General features: G+C 45.7%; 1 protein-coding gene across 1 annotated transcript; it reads left to right on the top strand.

Annotated features, from left to right (window-relative positions):
- Nucleotides 1-2,069: 2,069 nt before the first annotated feature.
- RIIAD1 (regulatory subunit of type II PKA R-subunit domain containing 1) lies at nt 2,070-10,155 on the top strand. The gene is made up of 5 exons (XM_054474054.2): nt 2,070-2,201; nt 2,667-2,743; nt 8,141-8,187; nt 9,316-9,443; nt 10,040-10,155. Exons 1-4 carry the CDS (start codon nt 2,118-2,120, stop codon nt 9,384-9,386), a joined length of 279 nt encoding a protein of 92 aa, XP_054330029.1. The 5' UTR covers nt 2,070-2,117; the 3' UTR covers nt 9,387-9,443; nt 10,040-10,155.
- The last annotated feature ends 16,797 nt before the right edge of the window (nt 10,156-26,952 follow it).

The raw sequence follows: 26,952 nt of genomic DNA, 5'->3' as shown, positions 1-26,952 counted from the left end.
CATAAAAAGATTATTGAATTTATAAAGGGGGAGCTCTGATCCTGGCTTTAGATTCTTAGGAAATGAGAAATGCTGGATAATTGGGATATTTTTCAGAAAGGGCAAAATGTGGTGGTATGTGTGGGCAGAGTGGCTAGTCATGAAGTACTTACTGGCTTCACTGATTGAATACAGAGTGAAGACATCTGCAACAGAATTTATGAGAGTGCACAAAGAATTGATTCTATAACCTTCCTGCCCTCAAGTGGCTTCCACCTCAAGTGGAAGGTAAGACAGGCCAACACAATACATAATAGTGAGTACTGAGACGCTGTTAAAAAAACAAAAAGTAGCCCCTCTCATACATGGGCATTTGGGTCATAGGAAGTGATCAGTGAAGAAAGGCTTGATTGATTATCAAAGCACAAGAAGATCATAGATTGGCAGAGGGAGGATATCAATCATTTTCTACTTGGAGGTGGGGAGGTAGAGAACACTGTGCATGCCTGTGTGTGTTTGAGTGTGTAGGTTTGCTGGTCCAGGCTCTGGCATTGTCTAATATAATACAAGCCACATATATGGTTTAAAAATGTCTAGTAGCCACATATAAAAGCAAAAAGAAACAAGATAAATTACTTTTAATAATAAATGTTATTTAACCTGATATATCCAAAATACTATTTCAACATGTAAATCAATTACATGTTATTAATGAGATTTTTTTCATACCAAGCCTTCAAAATCCAGTGTGTATTTTATATTTGCTGCACATTTAACACCTACAGCCACTTTTCAAGTGTTCAAGAGCCACAGGTGGCTTGTGGTGACTGTATTGGCTGGCACAGCTCTGGAGGTGCCACCACTAGCTTCTCTGGAGGGAGTGTGGGGAGAAAACACAGATCTTGGCCAAGAGGAACCATTATCTCTGGTTAACCTCTTGCTCCTGCTGGGGAAAAAAAAAAATCACTTCTGACAGATGGCAGCTTATCTCTCTCTCACTCTATTAACTCTCTCTCTTAAAAAAAGACAAACAACCAAAATGATCACTAACCAAGATGGGGTTCCTGGGAAGTGGCTTGTAGCCCACTACCTAATTTACTTCTTGTGGTTTTCCCTGGCTTGGGAACTGCCAACACTTTCACTTCTTTTCCTCAGTCTTTGCTGGAAAGGACAGAAGCAGACCAATGATAACCCCTCCACGGCCAGGGCCTAATGCTGAGCTTGTTTCTCATGGTATTTTCTTGCTCCTTAGGGCAGTTGTTCACAAATCTGAAAAGACAGCCTCCCTTTTTTCTCCTGCTTCTCAGAAGGCCTCTGCTGAGCACGATCTCTGCGGGGGTAGGAGCTCGGCATGTGTGTATTGACAGACAGGCTCATGCCCTTTCTTGTGGCTATTTTCAGCTCTCTGGCTTTATGTTTCACTTTCTCTTCTTAATTAGATACTAGAAGAACAAATCTTGAAGACCAAATTCCCTTTCTCCTTCCAACTCCAGTTGGGAGTGGAAGAAAATAATTTAGAATTTATGAGGAGCCCAGGGTGAAGAGAAAGTTAAAATACACAAAAAAGTCAGTCCAAGAAGGGGAAATTCTGGCAGAATGTTCCCCAGGTCCTTTCCAGCATCTTTAGTCGGACAGATCATTTCTTCCTTTGCAGAACTCAGCTCACTCTATGTTCTGGGGTGCTTCCACGTTGTTTGAAGAATCCACGGCTCCAGTGTCGAATGTGTACAGGACAGAGGGACGGGTTGGCTTCTGGGCCAGTGGAAAGGGAAGAAGCTTGGGTTCTCTTTCCCCAGTACTAGGCTTCCTCTAGCTTCTGTCCAAGTGAGGGAGTCTGGAAGCAGATTCGGGGAGATCTTTTTTCCTGTTTTACTCTAGAGCTAACAAAAAAAACCTGAAGTTGGGTGGGGTCAAGAAGGGCTCATTCCACATACAATTAAGTCCAGAAATCAGTCCCCCAATCCGGGAAAGGCGATCCTTTAGAGAACTACCCCCCAAGCCCCCGCCCCGGAGCTCACCCCTCAGCTCCCTCAGCCCCTCGCCCCCGCTTCGCTGAAGGGGCCGGGCTTGGGGGCAGGGCGGGGCCGGGGGCGGGGCCTCGCCGGCTCGCGGCCGGTCGCCTTGACGACCGCAGCAAGATGGAGACGCTGCCAGGCTTGCTGCAGCGGCCCGACCCCGGGGCGCTTAGCGCAGCGCAGCTGGAGCAGCTGCGAAAATTCAAGGTGGGTGCGCCCGCGCCCCCATCAAGCGTCCACCAAAGTGTAGCTCCCCCAGGACTGGGGCCCCAGACTGGGAAGAGAGCCGACGAGAGAAGGGGAGCGGGAGCCTGTTCCCTGATAAAGTGGGGAGGGCGCAGGGGAGACCCCCGGCGGACCTCGGGGCGTCTGATCCCAGCACAGAGCGCGACGGTCATCTGAGAGTACAGGAAGAACTAACTCAGGGACTCGGCCAGAGAAACGGGCCGAAATTACTGCCAGACACATCCGACCTTAGTTAAGGCCCCTCAGCCTGAACAGGCGGCAGAATGATATTTTATCTGTAAGAAGATGGGTGGCTTAAACTTTCAAGCATCCTGGGGAAAGACTTGGGTTAAATGCGCACGCCGTTTCCTGCAGCCCTTCACATCTCCAGGGCTGAACCCTGAATCTGTCTCCTCATGGAAGTGACCCTTTGTTCTTGCCCCCCAGATTCAGACTCGGATTGCTAACGAAAAGTACCTAAGGACCCACAAAGAAGTAGAGTGGCTCATAAGCGGTTTCTTCAGGTAGGTGGTTTTCCAGGCTCTGGGATTTGTGGCACGCAGGGTTTTCTTCGTTATCTCTAGAGGTTTCCTTCAGTTATCTCTAAATTCTTAAAAACATGTCTATTCATTTACTTTAACCGTAAGGATAAATACATACCTTATGACACTTGGAAGAGGGAATTTGGCGTTGAGAAACCCAACAGCCATCCACTGTGTGTAGAACACTATTCTCAACCATAGGAGCTTAACAAAATCACTAATTGAACTTAAAACAAAAATCAGTTGTCTGGTTGGCCCTTCCCTACTTGAAAACATTACTGTAGAAAAATTCCAAGGGTTGGAAGCCACTCTTTTCTTGGGGAAGAGAAGACAATTTACCAGTGTATCCTGGAATATGTTCTTTCCTTCCCCCACCCTCCTTTCAGCCTGGCATTTGCTTGAATGGAAACATATCCTAATGGGATGAAGGCACAGAACTAAAAAAATAAATCACGGAGCATCAGTGGATGAAAACAATAGAGCTATCTCAAATGCTGTTTGGTTATAGACAATAGACAAGGTTTAAATAATTATAATGGCACCCATCTCCAGGCATTGTGCTGTTTCCCTACATCAGCACTTACCACACTGTATTGTAATTGAGCTGTCAGTCTTCTGTTACTGGTCCAAAGCTCCGAGCTTGTGGAGTGTGTTTGTGTTCCCAGTGCCCACACAGTGTGTGGCATCTTGCTGATCCTGCCAGCACCTCCACAAAAGACAGGTTATTGTCATTTTCATTTTATAAGTGAGAAAATTTAAGCTCAGAAAGGTGAAGTACCTTCCCAAAGTTGCTGAACCAGGATTCAAACCCCTGGTTTTTCCACTGTATTGTGCTGTAAGCAGTCGGTCCCCATTTCCCCTCTGGACTGTGTGCTTATAGCCAGAGGCGGGCCCTCCCTTGTCTTCTCAAAAGTTGGCCAGGTCAGGCACGGCGGCTCATGCCTGTAATCCCAGCACTTTGGGAGGCCGAGGTGGGTGGATCACCTGAGATCAGGAGTTCGAGACCAGCCTGACCAACATGGTGAAACCCCGTCTCTACTAAAAATACAAAATTAGCCAGGCGTGGTGGCACATGCCTGTAATCCCAGCTACTTGAGAGGCTGAGGCAGGAGAATCGCTTGAACCCAGGAGGCAAAGGTTGCAGTGAGCTGAGATTGCTCCATTGCACTCTAGCCTGGGCAACAAGAGCGAAACTCCATCGCAAACAAACAAAAAAAAGTTGGCCAGGCAGATGTGTTGGCTCACGCCTGTGATCCCAGCACTTTGGGAGGCCGAGGGGGGCGGATCACTTGAGGCCAGGAGTTCGAGACCTGCCTGGCCAACATGGGGAAACCCCGTCTCTACTAAAAATACAAAAATTAGTCAGGTGTGGTGGTACGTGCCTGTAATCCCAGCTACCTGGGAGACTGAGGCAGGAGAATCGCTTAAACCCGGGAGGCAGAGGTTGCAGTGAGCCGAGATTGCACCACTGCACTCCAGCCTGGGCGACAGGCGAGATTCTATCTCATGAAATAAAAATTTTAAAAACTCACTACTCATATTATAGATGTTTCTCCAAGTGGCAACAAATTCTCAGAGGGCAGATAGGGGAAGGAGACAGAGAAAACTGAAACCTATCCAGTTATGAAGGTTGGCCAGGGATAAGGCTTGGGCAAAAGAGAGTTTAGGGATCCTCTGTCAATATCAGACCTGAGGATCAGGCCGTCACCTTTTGCAACTTTTCTTCTAAAGGGAAATAAGATGATATTGTTCCTATCCTGGGGAGCTTGCTCTCCAAGTTAGAAGTAGTTCCAGCAGAGAGATTGGGGATAGAAGTTAAAAGCTGAAACTAAATCAACATTTGCATTGCTCACAAACAACAGGATTAGAATGCTTGGGGTTGATGAATGAAGAATGAGTTGTTTCAGTCACCTGTCAGGGATGGCCTTGCTTCTCTCTTTGTCCAGGAACAGCTTCCAGGAGCAGCCTGGGTGTCTGGGACTGGCTGCTGTGGGAACAGCCCCAGATACTTCCTTTCCTTTCTTACCATGTTCCTGTCAAGGCCAGGTAGGCCACCAGGTTTTTCTTTTTGCTGTCCTTAAAGCTACTCTACCTGAAATTCTTCTGACCTCTTTTCCTGGGTGGAGCTTGCAAAGGGTTTAGTGTTTGAAGTTTTAGGGTTTACTTTTGTTTGTTTGGTGTCATTGTTCCCTTTGATTGGTACCAGGATGAACCAGAATCAGCTTCCGTCCCTGCTGGCCACCTCACATGGTCCTTCCTGTGAGAAAAGAGGAAGGGAGAAGTGAGGGCAGAGTCCTGAGCACCGTGCCTGTCCTTGTCTGTTCTGCAGATATCTGCTGTTGATTCATTCCAAGCCAAAAGAAACTCTGAAGGGTTCTTTCTGGGAAGCAAACTCCCCACTTGGGTTTTTTAGATCCTAATGATTTATGGCCATTCAGCCACAATTCTCCAGCCTATATTGGTAAATACAGCGTACCAAACTCTTAACACCTTGAGTTTTGGACCTGAAAAATGGAAAGAGTAGGAATCTGACTTATTTTAAGGTACACAGAAACCTCAGGTTTTGTGCTGCAGATATGATAGATAGCCAGGTATGAAATTGTAGAAAGTTTTTTTTTTTTTTTTTTTTTTGAGACAGAGTCTCGCTCTGTCGCTTAGGCTGGAGTGCAGTGGTGCGATCTCGGCTCACTGCAACCTCCGCCTCCCATGTTCACGCCATTCTCCTGCCTCAGCCTCCCGAGTAGCTGGGACTATAGGTGCCCACCACCACGCCCGGCTAATTATTTTGTATTTTTTTTTTTTAGTAGAGATGGGGTTTCCCTGTGTTAGCCAGGATGGTCTTGATCTCCTGACCTCATGTTCCACCCGCCTGGGCCTCCCAAAGTGCTGGGATTACAGGCATGAGCCACTGCGCCTGGCCTTTTTTTTTTTTGGAGACGGAGTCTCGCACTGTCACCTGGGCTGGAGCGCAGTGGGGCAATATCGGCTCACTGCAACCTCTGCCTCCTGGGTTCAAGCTATTCTCCTGCCTCAGCCTCCCAAGTAGCTGGGATTACAGGTGCCTGCCACCAGGCCCAGCTAAGTTTTTGTATTTTTAGTAGAGATGGGGTTTCACTATGTTGGCCAGGCTGGTCTCAAACTCCTGACCTCATGATCTGCCTGCCTCGGCCTCCCAAAGTGCTGGGATTACAAATATAGCAGTAATCATGTCCTTCCTTGGCTGGAAAAATCTTCAGTAGTTCCACAACGTTGCTTTTTTGGGTTTGTTTTTAAAAATTCTATTGAAATATACTGAAAAGTGACATATCCTAAGCTGGATGAACTGTCACAGAGTGAAAATACTCATGGTACTATTGTTCAGATGAAGAAATAGAACCTTACCAACACCTCATATCCTTTGTGCCCCTCCCAGTCACTCCCCTTAAAACAGTAGCCAGTATCCTGACTTCTACTAGCACGGATTTATTGTGCGCTTTTGTATTTTATATGAATGGAATTCTACACTATGTGCTCTTTTGTGCCTGTTTCCTTTTGCTCAGTCGTATCTTGTAGATCCTCCATTCTCACTGCTGTATAATATTCCATCATGTGTTATGCCATGTTTTGTCTATTTCCACTGTCTTTCGGATTGAGTATAAATGTCTCTCCCCAGCATTCAAGGCTCTCCATAATAGAGCCTCTTCTGTTTCCCACTACTCCCCGTGTGCGTCCCTCACTCCAGCCAGACCACATCTCTGATCATTCTGCTGACCCTATGGAGCTCAGGCACAGATGCTTCTTGAGTGCTCTTTTGGACTCGAGATAGAAAGGTGTCTACAACCCACTTCCTACTCTCAAGGAAGTCATAGTCTATAGAACACAAACTCTTTCTCTTTCTGGGCCTTTGCTCTTGCTGTTTCCCTGGATCTGGAATGTTTTTGTCCCTCAACCCTCATCCCGCCTACTACAATCCCATGTGTACTTCAAGGGTCCTCTCAAATGCCAGCTGCTCTGTGAAGATTGTTGGGGTCCCCCTCTCGGTAACCTCTCTCCCCATTCTGATCTCCCAGCGCACTATTTAATACCCCTCTTTAGCACTTGTCAGAGGTTCCTTGGCCTTTTGGACATTTGGAAACTAACCTGTTCCTTTTTACTTGCCTGTAAGTTATTTGAGGTAGGGCTATATTTTATTTTATTTTGAAAAAAGCAATCACTCATATCTAGTGCAATTACTTGCACATAATTTGTGCTGAATAATTATCAAAATGAATTGAAGGAGAAGGGGGGCAAAATTCTTGAAGCTTAGGAAGGAGGGGCTTCTTGGGGAGTTGGGAGGCCTTGGCCAAGAGAACATATTATAGAGGGCACTGACCTTGGAGTCACAAGACCTGGGCCCTCTTTACTTTATTTACCAAGTTTATGAACTTGGGCAAATCATTAATCTTTTGAAGGCTTGGTTTCTTTGGATGTAAAATGGGGGCATAATAATGGTGGTTTCACAGGGTTGTTGTAAAGTGAGACAATATTTGTGAACATACTTTATGAACCATAAAACTCTATGCAATATAAGGCATTTTCAACTCTCTAGTGGCATTGGCCCTGCAGGTGTTACCACAGTGTCTCCTTGCTGGACTGAGGGGCCAATAACCATCTGAGGTCCATCTTTTAGCTCTGTTTATTGCATCTCCCTCTGCCCCTTGAATTCATGGTTAAGCTTACTCAGGACATTGTGGGGCTGCATATCTCCCACCATTCGTGGGCCGGCCGGCATGTTCTTCATCTTTGCCTCTTGCCCCTGGCTTGAGATCTGGTTCAGTGAAAATGATCGTTGAGGCCGGGTGCCATGGCTCACGCCTGTAATCCCAGCACTTTGGGAGGCCGAAGTAGGAGGATCGCTTGAGCCTGGGAGTTCGAAACCAGCCTGGGCCACATAGTAAGACCCTGCCTCTACAAAAAAAAATTAGCCGGCGCACACGCCTGTAGTCCCAGCTAGTCGAGAGGCTGGAGATGGGAGGATCTCTTGAGCCAGGGAGGTTGATCGCGCCACTGTACTCCAGGCTGGGTGACAGAGCAAGACCCTGTCTCATATAAATAAATAAATGCACACATAAACAAGGTTGCTGACGGAATGACAAGCCCCACTTGGCTGCAGCACAGCTCTTTCTTGACGTAAGCAATATCCTAGCGTATTGCCATTTAGGATGCTTCACTCCTTGCCTTAGACATGGAGTTGAAGGAAAATCATGAATGAAAGGGTCTTTGTCAGGAGTCTGCGGATTTATTGACTCCCAAGATGATTGTGTCTCAGGTTCATCTGTGAAAGTACAGGACCTGAAGCAGTAGCCACAGCCTGCCTTAAAGTCTACTTTACCTCCCATCCTATCCCTTCATGTTTTCCAGAGAAATATTTTTGAAAAGACCAGACGACATCCTAAAATGTGCTGCAGGTGAGCGAGGCGGCGTCGGTTTTGGGTGTCTGACACAGCCAGCGCAGGGAGCATGGTTGTGAGTTTAGACTTGAATGAGCCCAGGATTCTCCCTACAGAATCTGGGGTACTCCTTCACCTGAGGGGAGCTTCCCCAAAGGGAGCTCTTTTTCAGCTTTTTCTTTCCTCCATCATCATTTCCTCAGAATGAGGACAGACAAGAAATGAGGCAGAACTTCCTCATGGTGAGGATTGTTAAGAATTTTGAGATTCCCAAAGGAACACAGCCACAGTTTTTCCCTTGGGAATCTTAAAGCAGGGTTCTCAACCCTAGCTGTGCATCAGAATCACCTGGGGAGCTTTTAGAACTGCTGATGCTCAGTCCCCACCCCAGAGAGTTTTATTTAATTAGTCTGGGGTGGGACCCAGCATACATAGCTTTAAAGACTCCCCAGGTGATTCTAATGGATTGGCTGTCCTAGATGCCTTAAGGTCAATGGTATTTAGAGGGAAAGGGATGGATTGGACAATTTCTTGGTTCCCGTTAGTGCTGAGAATTGGTTACATCCCAGACCTCAAACCATTGCTAACGGAATCTCAATACGCCTTTGCTAGCGCAGCAGATGCTGCCTCTGATTCACAGTATGCTGGGTGTATAAAAACCCTCATCTGGCGTCATCCTGTGAGAGCCTGGCTCTCCTCTGAGAGGGTATTCTCAGAGAAGGCGTGATAGCTCAGAGACAGGAGCTGGCAAGCGGAGCTGAGGCAAGAATAATACTTGGCATTTATTTGGGCCCCAAGATGGCCCTGGAGCAGAAAACCCAGAGAATCCCTGAACCCTCTGATGGCTCTCTGTGCGTCAGCAGGCGGAGGAGCAAACGGTGCGACTCGGGCACAGCGTGGAGGGGCGGCAGCCAGCCTCTGGGAGCCCTTCCTGGGAATGTTGGAGCTGGCAGAATCAGAACTGCTCGGGTGGGGGCAGTGACCGCTCATTTTACCATATTACATTGTAAAGCAGGGCCACCAGTAGTAGCAGTCCTGCTAGTACCAAGCCATCCTAACTTTTTGGTGGAGTAAGCTGTCTCCTTCCATGGGTGAATCTTTTCCCTTTGGGTATAGATGATGTCTTCTTTTTGATTTTTATCCCAGACTACTTCACGGATCCAAGACTTCCCAACAAGATTCACATGCAGCTAATTAAAGACAAGAAAGCGGCTTAATTAGCAAAATCATGATGCTCAGCTGTTGGGAGAGACCAGACAGAATCCAGCCTCAGGGTGGGTGTTAACCTCACTTACAGACAGAGGCTTCTTTACTCTTGTGAAAATAAGCTCTGGTTTATTGGTCCAGGGTGTGAAAGAAATCAAGTGGAGAATTTAAAGAGAAGTTTAATGTAAATGTTTAGTTTTTCCTCTACTGTTCTTGGGAATTAGGGACTGTGAAGAGAGGCCCAGCGTTGATCTGTCATGTCAGTAGCAGGAAGCTTCTTAATGTAGTGGAATGGATTAAGGAATGGAAGTGGGAGTACCGTAGTTCAGGGGTAAAGATGGCAACAGGGAAATGGGGAGGGGACCATTAGCATCAAGATGATGTTCCTGCTGGTGGCCTTTCCCGTGTGACCTTGGTGGTGAGAGGGGAGACGGTTCCATTGCTTCTGGAAGGGGTGTGAGCAGTTTCCCTCCTTGCTTCTTGGATTGGGCACTTTCCCATTCCTGCCTCATCTTCAAGCCAGGCTGTGCCATTAAGGCCACCACACGTTTTTCAGGCAGAATGATTCCTGAAATGATATTGAAAGCTGGGATTTAAATTTTAAAAAATGTGAGGTGGGAAAAGGTCACACTCCTAATTTGGTGGAACCATTTCTGTTTTGCAGGGTCGTCTGGAGGCATGAGAGCCCTATTGCCATCAGTGTGGGTTTCCAAGCTGCCTTGGGCTCTGTCTACTGTCGCAAAAGCTTTTAAAGATATTCATTAAACATGGACCTTCCTGCTCTCTCTGCTTTATTTCACTCAAGAGGAGGAAGCCATCATTCAGGAGAGGGCTGCTGTGCCCCACTTTGACGTGTGAGGCAGCCGGCCTGTTTCTGCTTTCAGGGCGGCCAGGGGCCTCTTGCTGGGTCAGTGGGCTGTCGTGCCCACCCCCTGAGAAGAACACAGCTGATCACGGGGGCACAGAAACAAGCGAGTCCGTGCTTCAGCTGTGGTTTTGTTTTCTTGTTTATCTTACTTCCTGGGTTACTGTACAGAGTGTAAGGTGACGATTAACTTTGATTTCCATAGAAGCAATTGTAAGAGGAATTGGGGCTGGAAGGACATCAAGAGAATGTGAGATTAGCCACAGAAAACCCATTCAGGGTCATGGATATTGTGAAATATGTGCCCAACAAGGGATTTGGGAGTTGTGGGCTTTGTTCTTGAGGATTTTTGGGAACTTGCTCCCCATCCACTTGATTTCAGGTAAGAGGTATGGGAGTGGACCAGATGGCCTCGGTAAGTCCTTTTCAGGCCTAGGAGCTTGGGGGTCTTTCGTGGTTATGTCCTACCCCTCTGGCCTGCATGATGCACTGGCTCCACTGTAGAAAGAACCTCTCACCTGTGCGTTACTTGTCAACATCACCATAGCAACAGAAGCCCAGACCAAAACAGGGGTTGTATTATTTTTATTTCCCTTGTCTCTGTCGGCCTTGTTCCTAGCTGCCATCACCTGCGGTAGTAGAAAGGGCAACAAAACAGGGTGTTTAAAGAACTATTAAAACTACACATAATAAGCTATGGAATAGGAACCTGAGGAGTTATTTTTAGTGCCTTCAGAGTCACACTTCGGGAGCTGTGGCACTGACAATAAGATACCCTTCTTTAGAAAATCCAGACGAACCCTACAGCAAAAAACACACATCTACTAAGGATCTCTGATGTGGAGTGTTAGATTAGACAATGCGAGAGCCTTTCCTGGGGAAAGAGACCTGGAACAATGTGGGGAGAGAGCAAAGCGTTTTCCAAGATGCTATAGCACATGATTTAATACTGGGAGAGTATAGTGGTTCATTCTTGGGGGGTGGTTTCCTGGCAGAAATAAGAAATGCATTTCTTTTAAAATATTTACACTTAAGGTACATTTCAATACCTTCCTGAGTAAAGAATGAATTTAGCACATGTTCATAGGGCATCTGCTTTGTGTGAGATGCTGTGCTATGTCCTGGGGGCAAGACATAAAGACAGTCCTGCCATAGAGTTGTTTATAGTCTGAGGAGATGGGCTTCTTTTCTGTCTGAATATCTCACCTATTAGACTGAAAGCTCCATGAGGGCAGGGAGCAAACCTAAAAATCTAACTGGTTCACTGCTGAATTCCTGACTCCTAGCAGTCTTTGGCAAATAGCAGGAACTCAACAAGCATTTGCAGAGAAAATGATGTCTGCATAATTGAATGAGCAGTCACATTACATCAATTGCTATATTGGCAATTACATACCTCTGATAGAAGTAGGTACATAATATAAGGGGAGGTAGAAGAAAAAGCACCAGGTTTGCCTGGGAGAGTGAGGTCAATCCCATGAGAACTGGCATGTGATGGATTAGAAAGGGTTTGCTGGCCGGGCCCGGTGGCTCACACCTGTAATCCAGCACTTTGGGAGGCCGAAGCGGTCAGGAATTTGAGACCAGCCTGGCCAATATGGTGACACCCCATCTCTACTAAAAATACAAAAATTAGCCAGGCGAGGTAGCGCGTGCCTGTAGTCCCAGCTACTCAAGAGGCTGAGGCAGAAGAATCACTTGAACCCGGGAGGTGGCAGTTGCAGTGAGCCGAGATCGTGCCACTTCACTCCAGCCTGGGCGACAGAGCGAGACTCCGTGTCAAAAAAAAAAAAAAAAAAGGGTTTGCCAGGCAGACCTGGGAAGAGGGTAGTCAAGAACACCTTGGTGCTTCCACTCTGCTGAGCAGGATGGTGGTGGCAGGTCCTGTTTGTCACCTGCTCGCCCTTATCCTTTTCTTCCTTGCTAACGGAACTCCAGGTTTGTTGAGGGCAGCAGTGGGTTCAGCCCCAGGTAGTGGATGGGATTTGACCTAGGCCAACCATAACAATGGCATTCCCTAACTTCCCAGGCTTCCTTGCAGCTTGGGGCAGCCATTTGTTCATGAGCTAGAGGTAAAAGTGTGCTGGGGGTTCTACAAAAACCTTTGCTTTTCTTAACGAAAAACCAGAGTTGGGGGACAACAGATTAGTTTGGAATAGCCCTTCCCTTTCTGATTTGGACCTGAATGTGATGTCTCGAGCTGTACAGCTTTTTTTTTTTTTTTTTTTTTTTTTTTTTTTGGTGAGACAGAGTGTCACTCTGTCGCCCAGGCTAGAGTGCAGGGGTGTGATCTTGGCTCAGTGCAACCTCCGCCTCCCAGGTTCAAGCGATTCTCCTGCCTCAGCCTCCTGAGCAGGTAGGATTACCGGCATGTGCCACCATGCCCAGCTAATTTTTGTGTTTTTAGTAGAGACGGGGTTTCATCATGTTGGTCAGGCTGGTCTCAAACTCTTGGCCTCATGTGATCCGCCCACCTTGGCCTCCCAAAATGCTGAGATTACAGGCGTGAGCCACCATACTCAGCCTGAGCAGCAATCTTAAGACCATGAGGTAATCAGTGTGAGGGTAAAAGCCAGACCTCTAAAACAGCAGAAAGGGAAGATGGGGAGACCCTGGGGTCCTGATGGCATCTTTGAGCACTTAAACAGCCCGGAAATTACCCACCAACCTTCAGACTTCTTGGCAAATGAGAATAGTGAATCTCTTTTGTTTCAAAATCAAACCAGAGTTTACATCCTAATCCACCACTTACTAGATGTCTGGCCTTGTCCAAATCACTTCACTTCCTTGAGCACTGGGTTTCTCATCTATAAGACCTACAATACCCACCTTTCTGGGTCGTTCGGATTAGAGATAAAGAATGGACAGTACCTGGTGCATGGGAGGTGTTTGCTAGTGGCGTGCCCCCTGGTGATGTATGAAGTACAAGGGTAGGGGTGGTGAGAGAAAAGTCAGATGAGAAGGTAGGACAAACCAAAGGGTGCTGTGTACTAGGCAAAGGAGGTTAGGTTTTTATCATGTAGGCAATGGAGAGCCAGCAAAGAATTATAAGCCGAGGGGAATTTATAAAGAGATTTGCATTGAGAAAGTATAATAGTGTGGAAGACAAATTAGGGGAAACTAAGTCTAGAAATGGGAAGACCTGTAGGGAGACGATCATAATTGTCCAAGTTGGTCAGGCATGGTGGCTCATGCCTGTAATCCTAGCACTTTGGGAGGCTGAGGCAGACTTGAGGTCAGGAGTTCGAGACCAGCCTGGCCAACGTGGCGAAACCCTGTCTCTAACAAAAAAACCCACTAAAATTAGCTGGGTGTGGTGACGCACACCTGTGTTCTCAGCTACTCAGGAAGCTGAGATGGGAAGATCGCTTGAGCCTGGGAGGTCAAGGCTGCAGTGAGCCAAGATCGTGCCACTGTACTCCAGCCTGGGCAACAGTTGGACTCTGTGTTTTTGTTTGTTTGTTTGTTTATAATTGTGCAAGCTGTCATTGTCTCTCACCTGCACCACTTCAGTTGCTTCTTACCCCGGTCTCTTTGCTGACTCTCTGTCCACTATTTCAGTTGAGAATGTATTTAGCCGTAGGCAACAGAAAACCAAATTTATAGTGACTTAAACAAATACGGGGTCATTTTTCTCACCTAACAAATTCAGCAGTAGGCAAGAGTCAAAGGGTCAATGATGTTGACAAGTGCCCAGACCAGGTTTTTTTCTGTCCTCACTCTGCCAGCCTTAGCCTGTCCCGTCATGGTTGTGAAGCCTTCTGCGCTCTCAGGTGTCCTCTTTACATTTCAGGCAGGGAGAAGGGCAGAGAGCTTCTGTGTCCCTTTTTATCAGCAAAGACAAGCTTTCTCCAAAGGTCTCCTACCTCTCCCTCACTGGTCAGACCAGGGTCATGCGGCCCATCCTAAGCTCAACAGAGACCAGGAATGGGAGAGAAACTGCTGGATCAGCCCCAAATCAGCATCTGCCCCACCTGCACTTTCTGATCCATCTTCCATGTAACAGCTAGGATAATTCTTTTTTTAAAGTTTAATTTTATTTATTTATTTTTGAGACAGTCTTGTTCTGTCACTCAGGTTGGAGTACAGTGTACCTCACTGTAACTTCAAACTTTTGGGCTCAAATAGTCCTCTTACCTCAGCCTCCCTACTACTAGGACTATAGGTATATGCAACCACTGATTAAAAAAAAAAAATTTGTAGGCTGGGTGCAGTGGCTCACACCTGTAATCCCAACACTTTGGGAAGCCAAGGCAGTGGACTACTTGAGGTCAGGAGTTTGAGACCAGCCTGGCCAACATGGTGAAACCTCATCTCTACTAAAAATACAAAAAAAAATTAGCTGGGCATGGTGGCACACACTTGTAATCCCAGCTACTTGGGATGCTGAGGCAGGAGAATCGCTTGAACTCAGAAGGGAGAGGTTGCAGTGAGCTGAGATTGAGCCACTGCACTCCAGCCTGGGTGACAGAGTGAGACTCCATCTCAAAAAAAAAAAAAATATTTTATTTATTTTTTTTTGTAGAGATGAGTTGCCTAGGTTGCCATGTTGCCCGGACTGGTCTCAAACTCCTGGACTCAAGTGATCCTCTTGCCTCAGTCTCTCAAAATGTTGGGATTACAGGTGTGAGCCTCCACGCCTGGCCTAGAATGATCTTTTAAGAAACTGAAATCAGAGTATGCCCTCTCCTGCCTAAAACCCATTAGTGGTTTCCCATGAGCTTAAAATCCAGATGGCACTCCAGGGGCTACAAAGCTTTGCAAGACCCCGTCCACCTCTCAGACTTACCTACTCTTTCCCCCTCACTTCACTGTGTTCCAGCCACACTGATCTTTTTTCTGTTCCTCAAACATGCCAAGGTAGTTCCCATTTTAGGGCCTTTGAACTCTCCCTCATTTCTCTGCTCCAGATGTTCACATGGCTCGTGATCGAAGTTGGAATGCCCTGTGCTGAAAGGAAGAGAAAACTCCACCCTGAGGGGCTTAAACAGGGCTTACTTTTCTCCCATAGCAAGTCTGGGGGTGGTGGCTGCTGGCCTTGGTTCAGGGCCTGCATCTCTCTAGAGTTTCCTTTCTTTCTCTCATGATCAGAGGAGGAACAGGAGGACCAGGAAGGGACTGTGCCAGTACACTTGTCTTTCTTTTCAGGAAAGTGAGAGCTTTCCCTCCACCGCAGCTGACTTTCATTGGCCAGAACTGTGGACGTGGTAATGAAGGGAGGTTGGGAAATGGAGTATTTCGGCAGCTAACAGTGCCCTAGACAACTTCTTGTCACTGCCACAGAGAGTCCTTTCCTAGTGAGCCAACTAAAGTAGCCTCCCCAAGATATTTTTCAATATTTAACTAAAAAATACCTCCCCCTTGGCGGGGCACAGTGGCTCATGCCTGTAATCCCAGTACTTTGGGAGGCCAAGGCAAGCGGATCACGAGTTCAGGAGATTGAGACCATCCTGGCCAACATGGTGAAACCCCATCTCTACTAAAAATACAAAAATTAGCTGGGTGTGATGGCACATGCCTGTAATCCCAGGTACTCGGGAGGCTGAGGCAGGAGAGTTGCTTGAACCTGGGAGGCAGAGGTTGCAGTGAGCCAAGATTGTACTACTGCACTCCAGCCTGGAGACAGAGCAAGACTCTATCTCAAATATATATATTATATATATATATATATATATATATATATATATATATTATATATATATATATATATATATATATATTCCCCTAGTCATTCTTCTCACATCACTTTGTTTTGTTTTCTTCATATCCCCTATCACTGTCTGATACTGTCTTGGTTATTTTGTTGTTACTGTCTGTGGCCCCAAGAATGTGTGCTCCAGTGAGGCCTTGTCAGCCCTGTTCATCACTCTGTGGCCAGCACCCACAGTAGTGTCTTTTTGTAGAGATGGGTTGCCCAGGTTGCCTTGTTGCCCGGGCTGGTCTCAAACTCCTGGACTCAAATGATCCTCTTGCCTCAGTCTCTCAAAGTGTTGAGATTACAGGCCTGAGCCTCCACGCCTGGCCTAGAATGATCTTTTAAGAAACTGAAATCAGGGTATGCACTCTCCTGCACTCTCAGTGTAACCTCTGCCTCCCGGATTCAAGCAATTCTCCTGCCTCAGCCTCCTGAGTAGCTGAGATTACAGGTGTGTGCCACCACACCCAGCTAATTTTTGTATTTTTACCAAGTTGGTCAGGCTGGTCTTGATCTCCTGACCTTGTGCAGCTGCTCAATACGCATTTGCTGAATGATAAATCGATGGGGTGTTGGAAGACTGAACTGCAGGATGAGGCCTTGGTATATGCAGTGGCATGAAAACAGGAGGTGAATTCTAGACATATTTGGGAAGGGGAATTGGCAGGACCTGTAATTTGAATGGGGTGGAGTTATTACAGAAGTTGTAGATTCTAGAATGACTTCCAGGTTTCTTGCATGGGAAAGAAGAGGAATGCTGGAATCATTCACTAATACAGAGGGGAAGCAGGTAGGGGCAGGGGAAATGGGGAGATGAATTTTGGCCAAAAGTTTTCCACTGAGTTTGCAGTTGGGTCATGGTGATGTGAACATGAATAGCTTCAGTGGGGTAGGCAGAAGTCAGATTGCGGTCAACTGGGTGGCAACTGTGAGATGAAGACATGGAAGTAGATACACACTGCCCTTGAAGACGGCTTTCTAGGAGCATGGCTGGGAGAAGAAATGGAGAAAGGGCAGTCGTTGGACGGGGAAGCAGGGTCAAGGGTGGTTTCTTGTAATGGGAGATGCTTGAGCATCCAGTAACTGGACGCTTTCATCTCTTCTGATATATTTTACTTTTAAGCTAAAGTTAGGAGTGTCTTGGAACTGCTGCTCAGATTGGATCTGATATCCAGAGAGCAAATACACGAGCTAATAAACTGGCTACAGGCAGGCATGCTTTGCCACCTAGTGACCTTCAGCAACCCCTCTGTGTCAGGTTCCTCGTCTTCAAAATTGGAGCAGTAGCTCTCCCTAGGCTTGCAGTAAGGATTGCCTCAGTGTGTGGTTGCCTTGCTGTGTCCACGGGGTGGGAAGGAAGGGCAATGTCTGGAAAGCAGGCCACTCTCAGTCTAGCTGGACTGGCCTCTGCTGCCCTCTCCTGGGCATGTCTGCAGAGTTGACATGCTATTTGGAGAATGCCTGCTCAAGGCCTGAGTGGAATGTCAGCAGGAGGGAGAGAAGAGGAAACAAGGCTGGGCTGGGAGTGGGAAAATAGTAACAAACACACAGATTCCTGTAATAGAAAGTTATTTAGATGTTACAAAGACCAGGGCCTTAGCCCTGGGCAGTGCTGCTTCAATGTTTTTTTTTTTTTTTTTGAGATGGAGTCCGTAGGCTGGAGTACAGTGGTGATATCTCAGCCCACTGCAACCTCTGCCTCCTGCGTTCAAGTGATTCTCATGCCTCAGCCTCCCGAGCAGGTAGGATTACAGGCATGTGCCACCATGCCCAGCTAATTTTTGTATTTTTAGTAGAGATGGGGTTTCACCATGTTGGCCAGGCTTCTCTCAGACTTGTGATCTCAAGTGATCTGCTCGCCTTGGCCTCCCAAAGTACTTGGATTACAGGCATGAGCCACCATACCCATTCAATGTTTACTTCTTTAAAGTATCTGAAGAGAAACCTTGCAAATTGATTATTCATTCATTTATTCATTCACTTATTCACTCATTCAACAAATATTAGGGCGTATTTTGTACTCAAGATGCAAAGTTTTGGGAATAAGGCACACTCCTCAAGGAACTCATGGTCTAGTGAGTGAAGACAGATACATAGATACATAGATAATTACAGTACAGTTTCAAAAGTAAAATGTAAGATGTACAGTGTATTCTTTATTACATGTATTCAATAGTTAATATGTTTTGGATCTGTGTCCCCACCCAAATCTCAGGTCAAATTGTAATTCCCAATGTTGGAGGTGGGGCCTGGTGGGAGGTGATTGGATCAGGGAGTGGTTTCTCATGAATGGTTTAACACCATCCCCTTGGTGCTGTTCTCATGATAGTGAGTTCTCATGAGATCTCGTTGTTTAAAAGTGTGTAGCACCTTCCCACTCTCTATTGGTCCTGGTCGTGCCATGTAGATACTCATTTCATCTTTGCCTTCTGCCACGATTAGAAGCTTCCTGAGGCCTCCCCAGAAGCAGATGCTGCCATGTTTCCTGTACAGCCTATGGAACCATGAGCCAATTTTTCTTTATAAATTACCTGCTTACAGGTAGGTTTTTTTTTTTTTTTTTTTTTTGAGTTGGAGTCTTGCTGTGTTGCCCAGGCTGGAGTGCAGTGGCGCAATCTTGGCTCACTGCAACCTCTGCCTCCCGGGTTCAAGTGATTCTCTTGCCTCAGCCTCCTGAGTAGCTGGGATTACAGGTGTATGCCACTAAACCTGGCTAATTTTTTGTATTTTTAGTAGAGACAGGGTTTCACTGTGTTGGTCAGGCTGGTCTCAAACACCTGACCTTGTGATCCACCCACCTTGGCCTTCCAAAGTGCTGGGATTGCAGGCATAAGCCACCACACCTGGCCTTCAGGTATTTCTTTATAGCAATGTGAGAACAGACTAATACATAAAATTAGTTCTGAGGAGTAGGGCATTGCTATAAAGATACCTGAAGATGTGGAAGCAGCTTTGGAACTGGGTAACCGGCAGAGGTTGGAAGAGTGTGGTGTGGAGGACTCAGAAGAAGATAGGAAGATGAAGAAAAGTTTGGAACTTCCTAGAGACTTGTTAAATTGTTGTGACAAAAATGCTGATAGTGATATGGACAAAAAGTCTAGGCTGATGAAGTCTCAGAAGGAGATGAGGAACTGACTGGGAACTAGAGCAAAAGTCACCTTTGTTATATGTTAGCAAACAACCTGGTGGCATTGTGCCCCTGCCCTAAGGGATCTGTGGAACTTTGAACTTGAGAGTGATGATTTAGGGTATCTGGTGGAAGAAATTTCTAAGCCGCAAAGCATTCAAGATATGGACTGGCTGTTTCTAACAACCTATCTCATATGCATGAGCAAAGAAATGATGTAAAACTGGAACTTACATTTAAAGGGGAAGTAGAGCATAAAAGTTTTTGAAAAATTTGCAGCCCAGCCATGTGGTAGAATAGAAAAGCCCATTTTCAGGGGAGAAATTCCAAGCAGGCTACAGAAATTTGCATAAGTAAAAAGGAACCAAGTGCTAATATCCAAGACAATCGGCAAAATGCCTTGAAGGCATTTCAGAGACCTCCACATGCAGTCCCTCCCATCATACACCCAGAGCCCTAGGAGAGAAGAATGGTTTCGGGGGCCAGGCCCAGGGTCCTGCTGCCCTGTGTAGCCTTGGGACACTACTCCTCATATCCTGGCTACTCCAGTTTCAGCCATGGCTCAAAGGGGCCAAGGTACTGCTTGGGCCACTGCTTCAGAGGATGCAAACCCTAGGCCTTGGTGGCTTTCATGTAGTGTTAAGCCTGTGGGTGCACAGAGTGCAAGAGCTGAGACTTGAGAACCTCTGCCTAGATTTCAGAAGATGTATGGAAAAGTCTGGATGTCCAGGCAGAGCCCTGCTGGTAAGGGTGGAGCCCTCACAGAGAACCTCTAGTAGGGCAGTGCAGAGAGGAAATGTGGGGTTGGAGCTCCCTGACACAGTCCCCACTGGGGCACTGCCTAGTGGAGCTATGAGAAGAAAGCCACCACCTTCCAGACCCTGAAATGTTTGAGCCACTGACAGCTTGCACCCTCAACCTCAAAAAGTTCCAGTCACTCAATGCCAGCCCATGAGAGCAACTATAGGGGCTGAACCCTACAAAGCCTTAGGGCAGAGTTGCTCAAGGCTTTGGGAGCCCACTTCTTTCATCAGTGTGCCCTGAATGTGAGACATGGAGTCAAAGGAGATGATTTTGGAGTTTTAAGATTTAATAACTGCCCTGCCTGGTTTCAGACTTGTGTGGGGCCTGCAGTCCCTTTCTTTTGACCGATTTCTCCCTTTTCAAACAGGAATATTTACCAAATGCCTACACTTTCATTGTATCTTGGAAGTAACCAATCTGTTTTTTATTTTACAGGCTTATAGGTCGAAGGGACTAGACTTGTCTCAGATAAGACTTTAGACTTTTGACTAATGCTGGAAGGAGTTAAGATTTTCAGGGACTGTTGGGAAGGCATGATTGTATTTTGCAACATGAGAAGGACATGAAATTGGGAAGGGTCCAGGGGTGGAATGATATTTTTGGATCTGTGTCCCCACTCAAATATCATGTTAAATTGTAATCCCCAGTGTTGGAGGTGGGCTGGGTGGGAGGTAATTGGATCACAGGGGAGGGTTTCTCATGAATGGTTTAGCACCATCCCCTTGGTGCCTTTCTTGTGATAGTGAGTTCTTGTGAGATCTGGTTGTTTAAAAGTGTGTAGCACCTCCCCCCACCCTTGATCCTGTTTCTGCCATGTAAGATGCTCTCCCCAACTTTGCCTTCTGCCATGATTAGAAGCTTCCTGAGGCCCCCCTGGAAGCACATACTGCCATGCTTCCTGTACAGCCTGTGGAACTGTGAGCCAATTAAATCTCTTTTCTTTATAAATTGCCCAGTCTCAGGTATTTCTTTATAGCAATGTGAGAACAGACTAATACAATAGCTATAGCTGTGTTAGGCCTAATTTTTTTTTTTTTTTTTTTTGAGATGGAATCTCGCTCTGTTGCCAGGCTGGAGTGCAGTGGTGTGATCTCAGCTCACTGCAACCTCCGACTCCCTGTTTCAAGCAATTCTACTGCCTCAGCCTCCTGAGTAGCTGGGATTACAGGCACACACCACCATGCCCAGCTGATTTTTGTATTTGTAGTAGAGACGGGGTTTAACCATGTTGGCCAAGATGGTCTCGATCTCCCGACCTCGTGATCTACCTGCCTCAGCCTCCCAAAGTGCTGAGATTACAGGCGTGAGCCACCGCACCAAGCCAGGACTAATCTTGAATAAAATCCAAACATGATGTCTGTTTGGCTTTGAAAAACAACACTGTATGGTTTCTTTTCTTCTGCGATGCCCCTTCAATGGCAAAGTAACATGGTAAAGTAACCTTGTGAAATTCCACAACCAAACCAACTAGGAAGAAAGAGTAGCTGTTTAGAGCTGTAAGAAATATCTAAAAAATACTTATCTAGGTGAGAAGTATCAAAAAATATATCTCAATTCTCATATTTAAAGGTACTATATAGGCCAGGCACGGTAGCTCACGCCTATAACCCCAGCACTTTGGGAGGCCAAGACGGGTGGATCACCTGAGGTTGGGAGTTCGAGACCAGCCTGACCAACATGGTGAAACCCCATCTCTATTAAAAATACAAAAAATTAGCCGGCTGTGGTGGTGCGTGCCTGTAATCCCAGCTACTCAGGAGGCTGAGGCAGGAGAATTGCTTGAACCCAGGAGGTGGAGGTTGCAGTGAGCCAAGATTGCACCATAGCAGCCCAGCCTGGGCAACAAGAGTGAAACTCTGTCTCAATAAAAAAAAAAAAAAAAACGAAAAAGAAAAGAAAAAAAGGTACTATAGTGGATATTGTTGTGCCACCCAGATACGCACCCCCATCAGGACTGAAGCACTCATCCTTGTCCTCCCCACGGCACTTCTGGGAATTTTGGGTGACTGACAGTTCCCAGTTGCACCAGCATTTCCAGGAATTTCGGTGACTGACAGTTCCCAGATGGACTTCCTCCAGGAGTTGCCCTCAAGTGAAAATTCATTCAAGATTATGCCCCCTCCTAAGACAGCCTGCATCTACTGGTCAATGTGGAAGTATATTCCCCTGCATGATTCTGATTTCCTTGTCTCGGTGGGGGACAACTCTGCAGGGCCACAACAGTTCCTCAGTTCCTGCTGTCCAGTTCTAAGGCCTTCCCTTTCTCCCAGTGTTGTTGACCCTGAGAGCATGACTCAATGAACTTCTTTTACTCAAATCTCCATCTGAGAGTATGTTTCCCGAGGAACCCAGCCTGACAGTCAGTGTCAAGAGTGCTGAGGAAACAGATTCTAAAATGATATTCTAAACTGGAAATACCTGTTGGCCGCTGGCAGGGAGGGCCACTGGCTGTAGGTGGAGCATGGAGATTCTCCAGCAAGGTATCAGTGCAACTGTCAAAGCTTTCACTAGTGCTGAACTGGGATGGGATCCTGGGGGAAGGCAATGCTTAGTGGGGGAAATATATCAGGTCTGATAAATATATCAGGTTTTATAAAGAGAATGGAATTGGATGGCTAGCTGGAGGCAATCAATGCATTGGACAAAGGCAATGAAAGGTTGAGGGTGATTGATCACCAAATAAAGGCTAAGAGTGAAAGCCCAAGGCCCTCCTTAGCAACTTAAAAGACATTTTTTATCTTTTGTATCTAGAGGCCCCCCAAAATTGAGAATAAGGTCCAATATTTAATTGTAAGAGTAGCAGGGCTCCAAAGAAGGTTGAATTCTTAACACTGGCAAGAAGGAGTGAGACCCTGAGACACAGGAGTGGGGGCAGCTGGGTTAATGCTTTAAAAAATCTTGAATTTTTAACTTCTCCATCTTTTGGGCCTGCAAAAGTGCCCACTTGTTCCTGGTAAAGGCTATCACTACTTCCTTGCTTAAGGATGATAGAGAAGCCTCTGGCTTGCAAGACCACACAGGTTCCCTTCAAAACCTACCCCACCTCCTCTCCTGATCTGCAAACCAATAACTAGGATTAAGTACTTTTAGAACTCAGCTAAGATTCCCCTAAGAAAAAAAATGCACCATGCCCTGGAGGTTCAAGAGGACCTAACTAGCAAATACAGGTTGGAGATGTATGGGACTGGATTCTGAGGGTGTTGGATCAAGGAGGGTGGGACATAAAGTTTGATAAGGGAGAGTGTATGGATATGGGAGCCCATTCTTTTTTTTTTTTTTAAGACAGAGTGTCTCTCTTGTTGCCCAGGCTGGAGTGCAGTGGTGTGATCTCAGCTCACTGCAACCTCCACCTTCCGGTTTCAAGCGATTCTCCTGCTTCAACCTCCTGAGTAGCTGGGATTACAGGCACATGCCTGCCATCATGCCCGGCTAATTTTTGTATTTTTAGTAAAGACGGGGTTTCACCGTGTTGGCCAGGCTGGTCTCAAACTCCTGACCTCACGATCCGCCCCACCTCAGCCTCCCAAAGTGCTGGGATTACAGGCATGAGCCACTGTGCCTGGCCTATGGGAGCCCATTCTTAGGATATGGGATTTAGTACTCTGGCAATGACCCTAAGAGATGTTGCTAACATTCTGATAGTGTAACTGAGTACCCCATTTTCCAAGAGATAGTTTATTTTTTTCTTTCCTTTTCTCTTTTCTGCTTTTCCCCTATAACTACATTTAGAAATGCAGTTATAGCCTTTTACCTCCTCTTCACCAGACACTCCCTACAGGGCAAGTTCATCTAACTGTGTGTTTAGAAGTCCCAGAGCAGAACTCTCACCCAAGCAGGAGGTTACCTGAAGAGACAACCTACAAGTCCATCTACAAGCCAATGTATGCCTGCTATGAGACTCTCTTACCTGGAGAGTTTTTGGCTGCTTTGGCAACCTAGTCCTGCCCATGAAGGCGCCAGTAGTCACCAGCTCGGCCACCCAGTAGACAAGGCACCAAAGCGAGTATGCAGGCACCCCACCTGCCTGCTTCTTCCCCTGCATTCCATTCATGTCAGCATGCCAGGTCCCCTTTTAAAAGCACCTGCTTTCTGCTCCAAAAGCGAAGTGGTACCCTAAAAGCCGGAGGATATACCTTCTTTCCCTAAGCTAGCTTTGGAATAAAAAGTCGCTTTCTTTATACCAGACCTTGCTTTTGTTAACTGGACTCTGTAAGCAGCAAGCAATTGAACCTGTTTTGGTTACAGTGGGATGACTCTGGGAAGCTTGGAGAAAGTCATGGCCCACATTAAGTGAAGTAGGCATGTGAGGAGTGCTGTGGCATATAGTGGAAGAGGTATTAAATGGCTCAAAAGAGTGGGCCTGCTAGGCCAGGCGTGGTGGCTCATACCTGTAATCCCAGCACTTTGGGAGGCTGAGGTCGGAGGACTGCTTGAGCCCAGGAGTTCAAGCACAGCCTGGGCAACATAATAAGACCCCATCTCTATTTAAAAAAAAAAAAAAGAGTGGGTATGCTAGAATTAATATGTAAAGTCAGAAAACTCACCAAATGCTTATGTTTCATCAGACGTCCCAAAGAATATTCACTTTCTTTAAAAGGCTCAAAAGAGTGGGCATGCAAGGCTGGGTGTGGAAAGAATACTCAATTTCTTGAAGTGATGAAGAATGTGCTGGTAAGAGAAGCTCAGGGACGGCTGTTCTCTGTAGGCCGGGGCTGACATAGGGTATATGGTCACAGAGCTGGGCTTACTAGTAGCAGAGGGACAATAGGATGCCAGAGTCAAAGTAGCAGAATTATTGTGCTGAGCAGAAAGGTTGGAGAGGTGGCCAGGGTCTGACCAACAGAGAAATTTGGCGATCATTAATAGAGCATGGCTTCCTGGGGACAAGATAGATGGCACTCAACAAATACATTGTTCAATGCATTAAAAAACAACAACAACAGCAAAAAGAAATTAAGGATGGATGATTAGGAGGTGGAGGGCAGCCACCCTGATAAAAAATTACAATTCCTTACTGTTTCTGCACCCGCCCAGCTTAAAAAAAAATTCATCTTTATTGAGGTACAATTTACCTACATTAAAATTCACCCATTTTAAATATATACTTTAATGAGTTTTACAGATATGTACAGTTGTTCAGCCACTAACACAAGATATGCAACATTTCCATCATGCCCCCAAATTTCCTTGTGGGCAGTGGTGTGCTGGATCCCACTTATGCCACCTTGTGAGATCCAGCTGTTAACTAGCCTTTCTTCTCTACTAAATGTTCAGTCATGTCACATCGGTAATTTGAAATTGGCAATGGAGGGGTATTTACACCATGGAAATCAGCAAATGCTACAAACCAGGGCTCCCTCTCCACCAAGAGCCAGTTGTTAAACATTTCCCAGGACACCACTGCTCATTCCCCTCGGCAGTCAATTCCCATCCACAGCTCTGGCCCCTAGCAACCACTGATAAGTTGCCACTATAGTCTTGCTTTTTAAAGAATTTCACATAAATGGAATCATATAGCATGTAGTCTTTTGTGTTCAACTTCTTTCATTATACTTTTAGGTTTATCACTGTTGTACGTATTTGTTCCTTTCTCTTGTTGGGTAGTATTCCATTGTTTTTGCAGCAGTTGATGGATGTTTGGATTGTTTTCATTTGGGGACTATTATGAATAAAACTCCAATGAACTTTCACATATCATTAGTAACTTTTCATTTCTCTTTGGTAAATATCTGGGAATAGGATTGCTGTGTTAAATGGTAAGTACATGTTTTAACTTTGTAAGGAACTGCCAAACTCTTTTTCAAAGTTCCTACCCCATTCTGCATTCCTACCAGCAATGTATGACCAGTTTATCTGCATTTTTAGCAGGATTTGGTGCTATTTTTTATTTCAGCCATTCTGATACGTGTGTAGTAACGCATTGTAGTTTTAATTTACATTTCTCTGATAGCTAATCATGTTGAACATCTTTTCATATGCTTGAATATTCTTTTGGGTGAAATGTATATTCATGTTTTTTGCCCATTTTCTAAGTGGATTGTTTGTGGGGTTTTTTATTGTTTGTTTGTTTGTTTTGTTTTTTTGATAGGGGTTCACTCTGTTGCACAGGCTGGAGTGCAGTGGCACGATCATAGCTCACTATAACCTGGAACTCCTGGGCTCAAGTGATCCTTTTGTCTCAGTCTCCTATATAGCTGGGTCTACAGGTGTGCACTGCCACACCTGGCTAATTTTTAAATGTTTGGTAGAGATGGGGTCTCCTTATGTTATCCAGGCTGTTCTCCAACTCCTGGCTTCAAGTGATCCTCCTACCTTGGCCTCCCAAAGTGCTGGAATTACAGGCAGTTTTTTGTTTGTTTGCTTTGTTTTTACTGTTGAGTTTGAGGGTTTTTTTTTTTTTTTTAAATATACTGAAGATACTGGTCGTTTGTTAGATATGTAATTTGCAAATATTTTCTCCCAGTACCTTGTCTTTTCACCCTCTTCACATGGGCTTTCCAAGGGCAAAAGTTTTTAATTTTGAGAGGTCCAAAATCTCAATTTTTTTTTCATGGATTGTGCTTTTGGTATCATGTCTAAGAACTCTTTGTCTAATCCTAGAATTTGAAAGTGTTCTTCTGTTTTAAAAATAAGTTTTATAGTTTTACATGTTACATTTAAGTCTTTTGCCATTTTGAGCTAATTTTTGTAGAAGGTATTAGACTGAGTGTCATTTTTTGCCTATGGCTGTCCAGTTGCTCCAACATCATTTGTTGAAAAGGCTAGCTTTCCTCCAGTGAATTGATTTTTTTAAATTGAATTGAGGTAGTACCTTTTCATTGAATTGAGGTAGTACCTTTGTACTACCTCAGCGCTATGTTGAATATAAAAACATTCAGACTTTCACCATTAAGTGTAATGTTAACTGTAAGCTTTTTACAGGTACTCTTTGTCAAGTTAAGGAAGTTTCTCTGTATTCTTATTTTTCTGAGAGTTGTTTTTTTCTTTAAATCACAAATGAGTGTTATTTTGTCAAATGAGTCTTCTGCATTACTTGATTTTATCTTGTGATTTTCTTCCTTAGAGTTTTAATAGGATGGATTACAT

Source organism: Pongo pygmaeus, chromosome 1, assembly GCF_028885625.2.
Source record: "Pongo pygmaeus isolate AG05252 chromosome 1, NHGRI_mPonPyg2-v2.0_pri, whole genome shotgun sequence".
NCBI lineage: Eukaryota > Metazoa > Chordata > Mammalia > Primates > Hominidae > Pongo > Pongo pygmaeus.
Note: the sequence above shows the minus strand (reverse complement) of the source record. Positions and strands in the feature narration are given on the sequence as shown.